At 42.8% G+C, this 15,286-nt stretch overlaps 1 protein-coding gene across 8 annotated transcripts in view; it reads left to right on the top strand.

Moving 5' to 3' along the window:
• The window catches only part of CDC27 (cell division cycle 27), a 36,188-nt gene extending 20,902 nt beyond the window's left edge, over nt 1-15,286 (top strand). For 5 of the 8 annotated variants that reach the window (XM_074561598.1, XM_074561596.1, XM_074561601.1 and 2 more), the window contains exons 12-19: nt 123-295; nt 1,585-1,737; nt 2,994-3,202; nt 3,877-3,994; nt 5,086-5,214; nt 8,113-8,187; nt 10,021-10,201; nt 12,446-15,286. In XM_074561598.1, the coding sequence (XP_074417699.1) occupies nt 123-295; nt 1,585-1,737; nt 2,994-3,202; nt 3,877-3,994; nt 5,086-5,214; nt 8,113-8,187; nt 10,021-10,201; nt 12,446-12,528 (1,121 nt within the window). In that variant the 3' untranslated portion in view covers nt 12,529-15,286. The remainder of the gene's footprint in view (nt 1-122; nt 296-1,584; nt 1,738-2,993; nt 3,203-3,876; nt 3,995-5,085; nt 5,215-8,112; nt 8,188-10,020; nt 10,202-12,445) is intronic. The other 3 variants (XM_074561599.1, XM_074561597.1, XM_074561603.1) reach the window with 1 other exon arrangement.

The following is a 15,286-nucleotide window of genomic DNA, read 5'->3' as shown; positions in this document are numbered from 1 at the left end:
TTTTCATAGGCGAGTTCAGGAGCAGTGCCTGCCACAATGGAGAGCTTACGGGATTAGCAGTCTCAAGTAAATAAGTCTCAGCCGTCTTTTTTCCACTTCCATTTATTGTATTTTTCTCCTAGAAGGTTTGATGAGCCTTCTTCGTGACATGGGGAAAGGTTACTTAGCCTTGTGTTCGTACAACTGCAAAGAAGCGATAAATATTTTAAGCCATTTACCATCCCACCACTACAACACTGGCTGGGTGCTGTGCCAAATTGGGAGAGCTTACTTCGAACTCGCAGAGTATATGCAGGTAGGAAGGGTGTGGGTTGGTTCTTACTCTTTGCATTTTGACATGGCACAGCTTTGCCCAAAACCTGCGGACGGCCTGTAAAAGCAACAGGGAGTTTACAGTTGAGATGACTGTATAAACATGAAAGTTATATCTGAAATTGATTTGGACCTAAATCTGCATCAGTAGTCGTTGAACTTTCCTGAAGAAGCTGAGTTACACTTTAGATTTCTTTTAATGTTATTTCCTCTTGCGTCTTCACCCACAGCTGTGCTGATGTAATTGTTCATACTGCAACGTTGTAAATTAGATTCCCTGAAACAATTTGAGTTCTAAAACCAAAAACTCCTCTTGCCCTTTTTAGTTAACGCAGATCACATCAGTGACCTAGTTTCCTTTGCAGCCTCAGAAATGATGGTGTTGGCACGGCTGAGGTGATGTCAAACCGCTGCAGAAGCGAGCGGCTAAGGGTGATCCAGAGTTTAACTCTCCTTGTCGCTGGTGTCCTGAGAGCTGGTGTGCCCGCTTCCTCAGAAGTTTTTTAAGCACACTTTAACAGGTCGTGTGCAGGAGACAAATAGAGTAGGCTTCAGAAGCGGTTTTGAAACTGTGTGCAGAATCTGATTAGAGATGGAGCACGTTGTGCTGCTTAATAGTTTATTTTGAAAACTGAGGCTACAGACTCTAGTGGTTTCCTAAAGCCAGGCTTCTTCCCTTGTTGCTGCTTTGAGTGTTGTAACCTGGCACTTTATGGAATAGATATCTATGTCAGAAAGACTTCATTAGCTGACGGTTGATAAGAAGGGTGGCTCTTTCAAATGAAAGTAAAGCACGTGTGTGTTGTCGCATGCTTATGCATGCCCGTGTCAGCTGTGGTCACTGCAGTGACTGTCATGTTGCCTTTTGCCTTGTAATTATTATGCACAGTGTCTGGAGGGTGTCGCACTCGCTGTGAACGCAATACCTGCCATCTGGAAGAATGGCTGATAATCACAACTCGCCCATAAATGTAGGCTACAACTTCCTGATTTTTGCGGATAACTTTTTTTTTGCCTCGCTTTTGTGCCGTGATAGAAACAGTAATGTAATGAGTCATCAGTAGGGAGGACTGGCTGCATTTCTGGGGACGCAACTATTGCGGTACAGTCGCTTCCTTCGCTTGATGGGGAAGTTACAGGGCTAGTAGCTCTGCGTAGTACACCGAAAACAAAGAGGGTGCTCAGTCTGGACACAGGAGGCTTCTAACCTTGACTTAAGTGCTCTGCTTTGGTGGGTGGAATCTTGTTTTTAAGTTTAACTTCTGTTCCTAGGCTGAGAGAATATTTTCCGAAGTAAGGAGGATTGAGAACTACAGAGTAGAAGGCATGGAGATCTATTCGACTACGCTGTGGCATCTGCAGAAAGATGTTGCGCTCTCAGTTCTCTCAAAGGATTTGACGGACATGGATAAAAACTCACCGGAGGTAAAAATGCTGTGGACGTGAATGAGAAGAGGGGAACTGTATGGGGCAAAACTAATTATTCGGAACAAAGCTCTCGGCTTTAATCTCTTTCAAGTGTATTCTCCTGTGTGACGTGCGTGGCAAAACTGGAGAGGGAGGTGGCAGGATTGTCTGTTGAACTGATGATGCCTGAAATGGCTTCTTGGAATTAGAATATCAGCTTACATGGAACAGGTTGAAACCTTTTATCTGTTAATGGTTATTTAAATTTGCATTGGCACCATTCATCCAGGAAGATCATGGGTTAGTCAGTCGCTCCTGCTGCTGCCAGTGTGCAAAGATAAGGAATATCTGTTTCCTGTACCACCTTTTAATTGCTGTAGTTAATTCAATGGCACTTTAAAACATATTTGCTCTGGAACTTATTTTCAGACCTAATGTTGCACTTTTTTATGCCAAAGTCCATTAAACTGCAGAGTGTATGGTAACATAAAGTTACGATACGCAAAAGGCCAGGCGTCTTTTAACAGGTGCCACAGTAAAAGTAATAGATGTATGTGTTTATAAATGTTTTCTTAATAGTTGAGGAAACTCTAGATTATATTGGGATTATTTTTTTTTTTTTGGAGGAGAGAATCCTGTTCACGTTGTCTTGTTCGCTTGGCTAATAGTGAGGAAAATAAACCAACGAAGGAGTTGCTAGTTGTATTAAGATATCCTGGAGAGAAGAAAATGCAAATTCTAATACAAGGAGTGGAGAACTGTTATGCAATTTAGCGGTGATGCTAAAAAATATGGGAAAGCAAGGAACCCTGGGCTGTGATGCTCTACAACCTCGGTGCTGAGCAGGAGGGAAAGAGGAGGCTGCTGCTAAAATTGTTGTTCTGCAAATTTCCAGATTTGTCAGTTGGAGGCAGCTGAAGAGTGAAATTGAATGTGCCGTCTCCCCCTTCATTATTCTTAAATATCTAAGATGTTTTATTTCTAGCCTTTTCAACAGTTGTTAGTCATCAAAGTATCTAATTGGCACAAACGTCTTGGGTGTCCTTAAATTTTTGATTTCTGTATTTCAGCTTGTGTATCTGTAAGGTGTATTTAGGCCTGTCTGCCTCTCAGGAATGAGACTTAACTGTTTTATTAATATTCTTATTTTTTAATCTAGGAGGGAATTTACATATAATCATGTAAATCAGTATGGAAAAAAATCTGTTCAGCTCAAGCTTAGTCACTCTGGGTTGTAAAAAGTGTGCTGATCTTGAGACGCTGTTTTTTGCCAGGCTTGGTGTGCTGCAGGAAACTGTTTCAGCTTGCAACGAGAGCATGACATTGCAATCAAGTTCTTCCAGCGAGCCATTCAAGTTGATCCCAACTATGCTTATGCCTACACCCTCTTGGGGCACGAATTTGTGCTAACGGAAGAACTAGACAAAGCATTAGCTTGTTTTAGAAATGCAATCAGAGTCAACCCTAGACACTATAATGCATGGTAAGTTTTGCTTCATCCTCCTCTTTATTGCATGTGATACAGAACTCCTTTTGGAGAAATAGCTTTTGGATGCTGTCGCTGCTGTCGTTTCCCTACCGCCCTTCTCTTCTTAGAGAGCAAAATTATTTCTGTAGACGATGTGGGCCTCCGATATTTATTAAACACTTAGTTCCACAAGGAGGGCAAGAAATTGGAGGGTTTTTTTGGTTTCCACAGATCTTCTTGGCTGTATAACCCTAGCTGTTTCGTTCTTGTGTGCAGCACTCCTCGTGCGTCTGGTTGATTGTTCTTTAATTGCAGTGGGAGGAATGAGGGATCTGCCCTCATAGTCAGTTTCTTACAGCTTTTTCTGTGGAAAAAGAAAAAAATGGATAAAGCAGTCAAAGTTAGATCTAAAAGTCACTTAGTCTTGAGAAACTTTTGTATGCTTTTTACTTTGCGGCTGTTTAGCCAGTCTTCCCCTGTATCAGATACCAATTCTTCAAACTACCCAATTCAGCAAAAGAAAACCCAAGCTAACTTTAGACATAGCTTTTTGCCCCACAGGAAATAGTTTCCCACTCTGGATGGGGTTGGCAAGTCTGTAGACCGTTTCTGCCAGGTCATACTCACTGCCAAAGACTAGTTTGATTACGATACAGTCTTATTTAACGGGATTGTTTCTCTGCTTGCAGGTATGGGTTGGGAATGATTTATTACAAACAGGAAAAATTCAGTCTAGCAGAAATGCATTTCCAGAAAGCACTTGATATCAATCCGCAGAGCTCAGTCTTACTGTGTCACATTGGAGTAGTAAGTAGATTGCACTTTGTCCTTGTGTTTTCATCTGCTTCTGTACTTCTTTTTTTTGCAGTAGAAAAGTCATTCTGAATGTTTTTAGGGAAAAAGCCTAACAAATTCAGAGTACCTATTGAAGGGTCTTAAGTGCCACATGAATGAATAACCACAGGATTAATGTCTCAGAAAAGAAACCCTCCTCTCTCTCCAAGTTACTTTTAGCCAGTAATGAAATTATACTGTCAGGTGATGTTTGTTACTCAGCCAAAATAGTAGTGATAGGAAAATCAAGACTGTGTGCAGATATTAATGTGAACAGAGTATTTATAGGGGTTTTTTTATACTTAATAGGTAAGAAATCAAGTGTGTTTTTTTAACTGCTGTCGTATCCACTTGGATGAGCATTTCCAGGTCTATAAAATGCGAGAGCACCCGTCTCTCCTTTCATAGTGCAGTATTTTTGTCCTGGCTGTATTTCCACATTATCCTCATTCCAGTCACTTGTAGATGTGACAACTTCCTACTTAAGACACTTTACGCCAAACGAAGCTTAAGCAGCAGGCAGCTGCTTCAGCCACCGTCCAGGCAATTAAATTTACAGGGCTGTTTGAAGAGTTGGTCACTTATTCATCTGCAGTCCTTGGAAAACAGCAGCCTCGCTAGCGGATGCTCCTTTACGAAGTTGGGTAGCAGTTCTCAGATATTTGTGCTGGTGACTTAAGGCTGTGTAAGGGTGATGGATCGTTACCTGCTGGCCTTCACTTGCCTTGGATGTGGTAACAAAGCTGTGTCAAATATTACAGGGACAGTGGCTGCTTCTCACTTATATACGGAGAAAGGCGTTGAGTTTACCCCTGGCCAAATGTTAAATACTTTCTGTAATCCATCGGGTGGGGAGAGCGTTTTGAGGTGGAGACGAGGTGAGGTGAAGTTTTCTTCTTGTAAGAAAGCTTGTTAAGACTTGGTCTAGAATTAGACAAATATTTATTTATTTTTTTTTAAAGGAACAGATTGTAAGTAAATGTAGTCAAATGGATTTGGCCTTGTCTGGCAAATGAGCTGTTACTTTTTTCCCCTTTAAAAATTGTTCTCTCTTTCTGTAATAGGTCCAGCATGCACTGAAAAAATCCGAAAAGGCTTTGGATACTTTGAACAAAGCTATTAACATTGACCCCAAGAACCCGCTATGCAAATTCCATAGAGCTTCTGTATTATTTGCGAATGAAAAATACAAGGTAAGATTTGGTATCTGTAGACAACCTTAAGTTATCTTCAAATAGCTGTAGCTAGGAGTGGGGATGCACTGGAAGCTCAGTGTTTACAGATTAATGCTGGGAAGCATCAGGGCTTGCAGGAAGAGCCTGGGACATTGGCCTGTCTTGTAGAGGCTAACGTGAAGCATTAGCTTTGATAAGTGCCACCTTCACCAAGGGAAATATGTTAAGTTTTTTGATGGTGTTAAAATCTGGGGCCAAGAGGTGATGCTTTTTAAATTATTATTATTTCAGTCTGACCCTGGAAAAAGAAAGGAAAGAAGGGGAAATCATTGCAGCTGTCACTGACACTTGATTGTATTATCGTGAGTTTATACTAAATTACTAAAAAAAGGTCGGTAAAACATAGCAATTACAGCAATAAGAACCAGCTATTTCAAAGGCTGTGTTATTCCGGTGGGCTGACCCTGGCTGGACATCAGGTGCCCACCAAAGCTGCTCTGTCGCTCCCCCTCCTCAGCTGGACAGGGGAGAGAAAATAGAATGAAAGGCTCATGGGTCAAGAGAAGGACAGGGAGAGATCCCTCACCAGTTACTGTCACGGGCAAAACAGATTCGACTTGGGGATTAGTTTGATTTATTGCCAATCCAATCAGAGTAGGGTGATGAGAAAATAAAACCAAATCTTTTAAACGCCTTCCCCTTACTCCTCCCTTCTTCCCGGGCTCAACTTGACTCCTGATTTCTTGACCTCCTCCCACCGAGTGGCACAGGGGGACAAGGAATGGGAGTTGTGGTCTGTCCATCACTGTTGTCTCTGCCCATCCGTCCTCCCCCTGAGGAGGAAGGAGCAGCATCCTCGCACTCTTTCCCAGCTCCAGCATGGGGTCCCTCCCATGGGGAGACAGTTCTCCACAAACTGCTCCAGTATGAGCCCTTCCCATGGGCTGAAGGCAAGTTCCTGAAGAACTGCTCCAGCGTGGGTCCCTTTCATGGGGTGCAGTCCTTCAGGAACAGACTGCTCCAGCGTGGGGCCCCCACGGGGTCACAACTCCTGCCAGCAGATCTGCTCCAGCGTGGGCTCCTCTCTCCATGGGGCCACAGGTCCTGCCAGGAGCCTGCTCCAGCACGGGCTCTCCACAGGGTCACAGCCTCCTTCAGGCACTTACTTGCTCTGGCGTGGGGCCCTCTGCGGGCGGCAAGGGGACATCTGCTCCACCCTGGACGTCTGTGGGCAGCAGGGGACAGCCTGCCTCACCATGGTCTTCACAGGCTGCAGGGGAATTTCTACTGCAGTGCCTGGAGCAGCTCCTCTTCCTCCTGCACTGACCTTGGTGTCTGCGGAGTTGTTCCTTCACTCCTCTTTCCTGGTTGCTGTCACGCATATTTATTTTTTTTTCCCCTTAACCCTGTTATCCCAGAGGTGCTACCACCATTGGTGATGGGCTTGGCTTTGGCCAGCGGTGAGTCCATCTTGGAGCCAGCTGGCTTTGGCTCTGTTGGACATCGCGGAAGCTTCTGACACCTTCTCACAGAAGCCACCCCTGTAGCCCCCCTGCTACCAAAACCTTGCCACGCAGTAAGAAGCAAAGCAACTTTGGTTGATCTCCTGCTGACCTGTATCCTGTTTGGAATGAGTTAAGATCTGGCTTTGTAGTGACTCTTGTCCTCTGGCCTGGGTTTTTTTGGCCACAGAAGACAAGCCGCGGTCTGGCTTTTGAAACCTCGCTTCAGAAATGCGTGTGCACACGGAAAGGGAAAACTTTACTTAGAACGTTTTCTTTTAAAACTCGTAACTGAACCAATTCAATATAAAATGCATTAAGATTAAGGACTTACTGAAGTGCCCATTTGTAGATTGGTTTTAAACTTTAAAAGCAGAGGATAAACACAAGAGGGGAAAAAAAATAAATCTAATAGTCCGCTGTCTTATTGCTAGTGAAGGAACTTGTTGACCATGGTGAAGTAATGTTTTAGGAAATAAAACATTTAGACTCTTTTCTTTATCAGACTTGATAAAGTAACACTAAAGTTTAGTAACACTAAAGTTAACGCTCTTCACATAAACTACGTAAAACTTAATGAAACATTTTGGTTTTTAGCACCAGTACTAAGAGAATTTTGATAGTGTGATAAATTTGGCTAGCGTTCAGTAAATAAATGTAGGCTTACACTTCCATTTATGTGGCAAGCCCTAACTTGAGATTGTGTTCACATCGATAGGTTTTAGGGGGTTGAATGGAACTTTTTATAACTAAAACCAATGTTTACTTTGAACTGCGGAGTAATTAGGTGGAATTTCTTAATAATGCCAGGTTACTGTCACAGCAGAATAAATTAATTGTGTCAACAATTAGTTGTTAGTAAAGTAGAACTTTCACTAAATATTTTGGACTTTGAATGCCTCATATAAATCCAGTCATCGTTTTTAAAAGTCCACAGATAGATATCTAAAACCAGAACCTTTGGAAAGCAGAGGCTTGAGAGCAGTACATCCAGCACAAAACGCATCCGTGTTCTTTTTTCGGAAGCTTGGTAATCTGTAGGAAGTGCCCACTGTAAATACACTGTCAGCCGCTTGTCTTCTACCCTGTTACGCCTTTTTGGGGGTGATGGGGGCATTTAATGTCAGTTAATGCGTTGTAGGAGACCAAAGCCCAATAAACTTGCTCAATTTGTGTAATAACGTGGTGGTAATATGCTACAATCTTTAATGGGGAAGCTAATGTAAAAAGAATTTTAGATGTTTCTCGTGAGATTGCACTGTTGTTCTTGGTGGAATATACTGTATGTAAATGCCAAATTTATTTTTTTTTATTTCACATTGGTGCTAACTCACAGTTTAGTGATGTCATAACTGGTTGCAGACCGCTGGCTTGTACTTAATAAGCTCTTTTTTTTTTTTCTCTTCCTCTTCAGTCTGCTTTACAAGAACTTGAAGAACTGAAACAGATTGTTCCCAAAGAGTCTCTTGTTTACTTTTTAATAGGAAAGGTAGGTAAAACCTAACGGTGCTCATGAGTCCTTTGGTTTCCCTTGTTGCAGAAATGTGTGCCTAATGAGAAAATTTGTCACCAAGCTGCTTCCATGCAGAGCAGTATTCTAAAAATTCCCAAAGCTTTAAATAAGGCTCACTGCTCACAGTTTTATTATGTATCAGCTTTTAAATGCAAAAGACAGTTATTACCGGAGCAGCCTTTAGCTGTCTTTAAAACATACCAAGAAAAAATAACCCGAGCTAGTGTTATTCTTTGCCTGCTTTGATTTCACCACTGTCACCTTGAAAGATAATTAATTAAAATAACTAATTGGTCCTGATAAAGATACTCCACTGAAAAGACATACAGTGGTTATGCACGCAGACGTGTGTCTTTCACAGAATCAAGATTTGGTTCAGTATGATAGCAATGATGTGATCAATGGAAAGCCTTAAAATTTTGAGGGATAGTCCGTCCCTCAATCAGCAGTGTTGGGTAGTTGCGTGTGTAGCTATTAAAACGTTGAATCGCCTTCTAATGCGTTGTATCGGAAATGCTGAACAAGGGGTAAGTGTAGAAAACTCTAAGTCTCCATCAGTAGCCTCGGTGTTCTTTTCAGCTGACGGCCTCCCCGAAAGAGTTGTAGAAGGTTATCGGTTTGAGAGAAGGAGACTAATAAGAGTAGGGTAGCACAGGAAAAGGTATTACTAGTTTGTCAGCTGCGTTTACATTCCAGTCGTCTTTGTGTTCAATGCCAGGGAAAAGTAATCTAGTAATAGAAATCTCCCTTCCCACCATCTTCTCTGCTAATATGTTTTAAGTAAGTTCTGCACTTTTCTTCCGTGGGGTGTCTGTTCAATAGGAAGCCACAACACAAACTTTACCTCTAGCGCAGTCCTGGAGAGCTCTTCATCAGCAAGATTTCTTTATTTCTTTAAGCTGGAGAGAGGTAAAAGGATTTGTGCTGAAACTTACTGACTGGTATTTGTAGCTGGACCTCTACATTGACGTTAGAGTTGCCATGTCCTGCCAAACTTAAGTACTTTCACTGTTTAAATGCTTAACACAGATAAATTACTTGCTCATCTGTCCCTAATGATAAGGAGAGCTTCAGTGCAAGTTGTGGTGACAAGGGAAGTGAAATACGGGCTGGATTCTGCAGGGCAGTGTTGTCTTGGAAATGTTGCCGTTCAGTTTAGCAGGACAAGCTGGGCGTCACTTAATGGCCCGTTATTTTCTCTACCTGCCAATGAAAAATGCCACTTGAGGATGTAAGAACGGCCACGCTGAGCTAGATCAAAAATCTGTCTGACCGTGTGTCCTGCCTTTGCTAGTCCTCAATAGGAGAGCTGTAGGGAAGAGTATAAGAGTATCATTGTGCGCATGTGGCGATACTACCCCAAGCAATTCTCTGGGCCTCTGACACTGAGAGTCTGAGACTTTGGGCTTTTCCTGAGCCACGAGTAGATCTGGGGTAACAATGACTCAAGAAACTGAAAGGGTGGCGAAGGGGGTAAGACAAAACAAAACATGTACGCTAATAGCTCTTACACCACCCTGCTGCCAAGTTCCAAAGCTTAAATTTATATCTGAAGATCCGCCGCCTTGTTGTTTGTTTTTTTTTAATCTGTCAGCTGCTAGTTTAATTTTTTGGAGACTTAACTAGAAACACTTGCTCATTCTTTCTACACATATTTGCTGTTTCCCTTGGGACTCGTATAATAAATCTTCCGTATCTACCCTCTGGCTTTTCACAAAATATCAGTTAACTGTGGCTTGGCATGTTTGTTGTCCAAACCTTCAAGTAGCAACTTCATGTAAATGTAGCATTTTACGCTTTTTATTTTAGGTTTATAAAAAACTGGGTCAAACGCATTTGGCCCTAATGAATTTCTCATGGGCAATGGACTTAGATCCCAAAGGAGCCAATAACCAGATTAAAGAGGCCATCGATAAACGTTACCTTCCAGATGATGAGGAACCAATAACCCAAGAAGAGCAAATCAGTGAATGTTACCCCTATGAATCAGGTTTGTATTTCCAACCTTTTGTCATTCAAGAAGGTATTTCCACTTAGGTGGTAGGAAGAATCCCAGGTTTCACAAGTGAAGCACACCCCTCGGCTGCTCAGCACGTGAGAACTCCCAGAGGCTCTTCATTCGGAAGAATTCATTCATGCTTCCTACAGTAAGCGTGGAATAAAGGATCGCGACATTTCTTTAGAATCTGTAGATGGAGTGGGACAGAGATAACGATGATTGTAAATTCATACAAATTGTGGTTGGCTAATAGTATCTTAGGAGAGCAAGATGTTCCCAGAGCCGTACATCTTCCCTCATGGAAGCACGGAATCATTTGAAGGTAACTGAATGGTGATGGCAATTGTCTGTAGAAGCTTTGTCAAAAGTTAAACAAACTGGATATTGGGCAAAAATATTTGGGCTGCTAAACATGACAGTAGCTTTTGATCTAAAGTCATGGAAGCAGTTTCATTTGAATCAAGAGAAAATAAACCATTCTGTTACGATACTTGAGAATAACTCCCAAGAAGGAATGGCCTGGGTTTCTCTTCTCTCTCAACTTTTTATTACGAGCTAAAATGCCATGAAGCATGGGCAGCTCTAAAGCAAGCATCGTCATAAATGCTGACCTCCTTGGTGCAGGCTGAAACGGCGATAGAAAATAAATACTAACAAGCAATTTAATTCTTTTCCTCCAGAGACAGATTTTTTTTTTTGATTCTTATCAGTAGATGTATGCTATGTTCTGTAATTCTGAATCTTGAGCTGAAAAAGTTGTCACGTTTTCCTACTGTATATCATGTTGGTTTTCATTGAGCCTGTGTACAGTGTGCTTTTTAATATTGGAAACTTCTCCTGCACTGCACTTCCTCAACGAGCAAGAGGTTTTGGGTTGTTTTTTTTTTTTTTTCCTCTCCCCGTTGTGGTTGGGTGAATTTAGAACCCTGGCTCGCTGGGGGCTGAGCGTGTTTCTGACCAGAAGATGGAGACAGAGTACTGGAACTGCTGAGCGACACCTACACCAAACAACCAAAAAACACAAACCCAAAGCCCACAACCCACACCCCTCCCCAAAAAAAAAAAAAACAAAACACCAGAAAACGCTCATACAACACCCAAAACCAACCACAAATCCAACCCCCAAAAGAAAACAACACCCAGCCTAACACTCTCATTTTGTTTAAGCGATTCCCTTTCCCTGGTGCTGTAGATAAATTGTAAAGAGTTTCACGGTCTCGCCTGAATAACTCTTGGGACACGCGGGACAAGCTCGAGGAAACTCAGGTAGCGCTGGGGGAACTGGCTTTAATATATTGGCTGGTGGAAGTCATTTTGTGCGTTACTGGGGCTAGCATGGGCCTGGCTGTGGCCACTGTACAGAATCAGCGAATCGTTTGTTGCATTAAAGCACTAAAAGGCTCCAGTGTTTCTCCACGTCAAGCAGTTTGGATATTTGGGAATTTACACTTAATATGCTAAATTGTACTATGGAAAGCAGACTCGAGTCACGTTCCTGTGTGTGAAGAACGACCATCATTAGATATTTACCTTCGTTCTAATTCTGACAAGTAGAGAAGTTCAAGATTTAAGGGTCGCCTCTCAGTATGCATGCGTTTATCCTGCATGCTGCGCTCTCCTTACTCAAATACCAGTAGGAATCCGGGTTTTCCTGGAAGCTCCGGGTTAACCGGCATCTGAGCTGAGCGAGCAGAGAAATCCCTCAGCATCAGCAAGGTCTCGCTGCCTTTACTCGCAGCAGTTCCCTTCCCACCGGTGTTGTGCGGTATTCCTTGTCACGGAAGCAGGGAGCAAGTCGGGGCTGCCTGACGCTACTAATTGAGTATTATTTGATTGTAAATTGAGGGGTCGCAATGCAGCGGGTAACTAATGCGGGCATTTCATGCGGCTGGTGTGTTTTGAAGGAGGGGGAAGGTTAAATTGCTCCTAAGGCAGTTTCGGAACCCTCCGGGCCCATCCCTACATAACCAGGTGTCTGAGATTGCAGATTTTTAACAGAAGATGGCTAAGGCAGTGCGTTTTGTTAACGTGTGCTACATGTTAATTCCTTTCTAAATGCATTTATTAGACTTCATTAAGCTGGCAGGGGTCAGTGTATTAGAAGGAAAAAGGGAAGAGCCGTGTGGCTTTAAAGCATTGTGAGGGGAAGCCCAAACCTGGAGGTGATCGTGGGGGAATCTTTGTAGTGGGAGCAGCAGAAGTGTTTGACCGCTCTGTGTTTCTTTTTCTTTCAAGTTGGCACAGACGAGTCCCAAGAGAGCAGCATGACGGATGCAGATGACACGCAGCTCCACGCCGTTGAAAGCGATGAATTTTAACCTCCGAAAGCCAGTATATCTGGGCTTGAGTGTGAGACTGGTACTGTTGTGTTCTCCCCTTCCTTCGCATCCTGGGTCTTCACGTCACTGAGCCAGCATTGTCGTTGTTCTCCACTGACACCATGAGTGCACCACTCAGACTGCAGCTGTACCCAGAGTTAATGGCAGTGCAATGTTCAGCTGCTGCTGACTCTGCCGAGTTGGCTCTTTTACGTTTATGAAAGCGACTGAGGAGGAAATGCTATTTTTGGAACTCCCCTTTGCTGGAAAAAAAAAAAAAAATATCATGGAAGAAAGACTTGTGGTTTGCTGTAACGAAGCCAGTAGATGTGGGGATAGTACTAATGAAGCAGTGTCTTGTTCTTTTTCCAGAAATGTGTCTTAGTTTGGTTCTTTCTTGGTAAGCAGAGTGCTGAACTTCGTTTCCAAGTTCTTCAAGGACAGTGTTGACAAGCGCAGGCTGTTAAAGACTTTTGCGTATTGTAGTGTAACTTAAATGCCAGGGAATGTAAATGACCTTAAAGCCGCAATGTCTCCAGTGAACAAACCCGATGCACGTGCTCAGGACTGGGAGTGCGTCCGACTACGTAAAATACCCCCCGTCCCTACTTCAGAGCGCAAACTTGCAGGAGTGGAAATCACATGGCAGAACCAATGCTTTCGTGTTCTAACCCCGAATTAATTTATTCACCTAGTTTCCGAAAGGTCAGTGTTTACTTTGTACTTCAGAGCAATGAGTCAGCACCACCTTCCTTCATTTCACACGTACCCCTTGACTTGTTCTTCCCCTTTTGAGAATAAAAATTAATAAAGGGCAAAAATCACAAGAGAAACGTAGGTACCGCTGTAATGTGAAAACATCAGACCTTTAATCCGGAGTGACTGTTTCTAAACCGATAGACCGGGAAGACCGTGGAAGCCTTAACACAATCAGAACCTTAGTCAAACGCATCAAATAATCACCTAAGATTAGTATCATTTTTAAAACTCTTTTGTAAAGTGTGGTCCAAGCAGGATGCAAAAACGTGCAATTATCCGTCTTTCTCCTTTTTATTTTTTAAGCTGTTCTTTAAGAGTCTCACCCCGGGAACACTTTCCTCTTCTACAGAGGCTGCTTCTGTGAGAAGAAAGCTCCGCCACGTTCATGAGTCCAAAATCATCTTTTTCTGTCGCATTCTGCAACGATTGGTGCCCTTTATGCGGGGATGATAAAGAGAGTGTACGGTATAAGCAGTTTTAAAGAGCAATTTATGCGTAATAAATTGGGAATGATATAAATTTCATAGAAACATATTTGTCGTGATCGGTCAATGTTTGTGGGTTGTTTTGGTTGGGGTTTTTTTTTTTTTTTAACGTATTGGTTTTTAGGGCTCTTTTAGTTACCTTTAGAACTTCAGGTTTTTAATTTCTGTCCTTGTCTTAACACTGGGCACGTCTCCCGTCACAGCTTCTCTCTGGTCATCAGCCACACGGACACCTTTATCATTTGAAAAAATAATCCTCAAGTGCTGAGCAAAAATATAATTCTCACCTTTTTTTTTTTTTTTTTGAAGTAGGAGGATAAGCAGTGGAAAATAGGCTTAAATTCCCCTAATGGCGTGAAAAAGAATTTCTAAAATCTGAGGAACGATATTAAAGGAGCTTTGTGCCTCTGCCACGCGCTTCTGACCAGTTTGTGTCTGGAAGGTTGATGATTTGACTGAAAATCATGACGTCTTTGTGCTGGCTGGAGCGGACCCCGTCTTGCACGGCTTTTTGTGGCCATGGAGATTTTGGGGCGATTCCCTTTTCCTGAGGAGCACACACACACACACACACCCCTCCCCCCCCCGAGGAGGAGACGGGGCTGAGGTGTCCCGAGAGCCGATGTGCATCCGTGGCGGAGCCCGCGCATCCTGCTCCGGAGCGACCCGCGTCCGTGGTCCCCTCCCGCAGCCTCCGCGAGCGCAGCCCTCGCCAGGAGGAGACTCCACGCAGCACCTCAGCGTAAGGTCTGGAGGCAAACGCCACCAATTAACACCTTAATTAGCCTCCTTTTGCTTCCCAGTGTATTTTCCAAGCAAAAAGCAGGAGTACGCAGGTGCTCCTCGCGATTCTTTTTCCATAGGAAAATGCCACTTGTTTAACTAGGGACCAGAGCTCTAGGAAATTGGGTGGCTTTTCCCCTTTGGTTCTCTAAAAAACGTGAACGACTGTACTAAAACTTTCAGCATCCTGGAAGAAGCTCTTCATTCAGCCGGGATGTTGAAAGGATGCTCATGCCACCTGGGGGATTTAATACTCGCTTTATACGTACATCAGAGCTTAAAGTCATTTTTTTTTTTCTTTTTTCCCAAGAATCTCAACATTTTGACCACGCTGCTATTTTACCTTCTACATAGATACACAAAACGAGTATTTAATCGATAAGATGTTGCTCCCTTTGAAGAGGGGCGGGGAGAAGGCGGGCGAGCATGAAGGCACTCTGGCGGCCGGGTTAGAGCGAGTGAGTTCACTGAAAAGAATTAGGGAACTGTCATTTTCTTACAACAAAACTATGGAAAAATGCAAAGTGTGGGTGTGGTGTGTACTATTTGCATTGAAACAATGTAATTTGTCTTTTTCCTTTTTTTTCTTTTTTTTTTTTTTTTTTGCTTTTCCTGACTTTTTATTTCGAAAATTGTACAGTCTTGGGGGGGGAAAAAAAGTCTTTTCTGTTAATATATTTGCGATTCATTAAAGGATGTGGAAAATCCAAATAAACTACTTTTAAAAGCAA

Source organism: Larus michahellis, chromosome 18 (genome assembly GCF_964199755.1).
Source record: "Larus michahellis chromosome 18, bLarMic1.1, whole genome shotgun sequence".
NCBI lineage: Eukaryota > Metazoa > Chordata > Aves > Charadriiformes > Laridae > Larus > Larus michahellis.
Note: the sequence above shows the minus strand (reverse complement) of the source record. Positions and strands in the feature narration are given on the sequence as shown.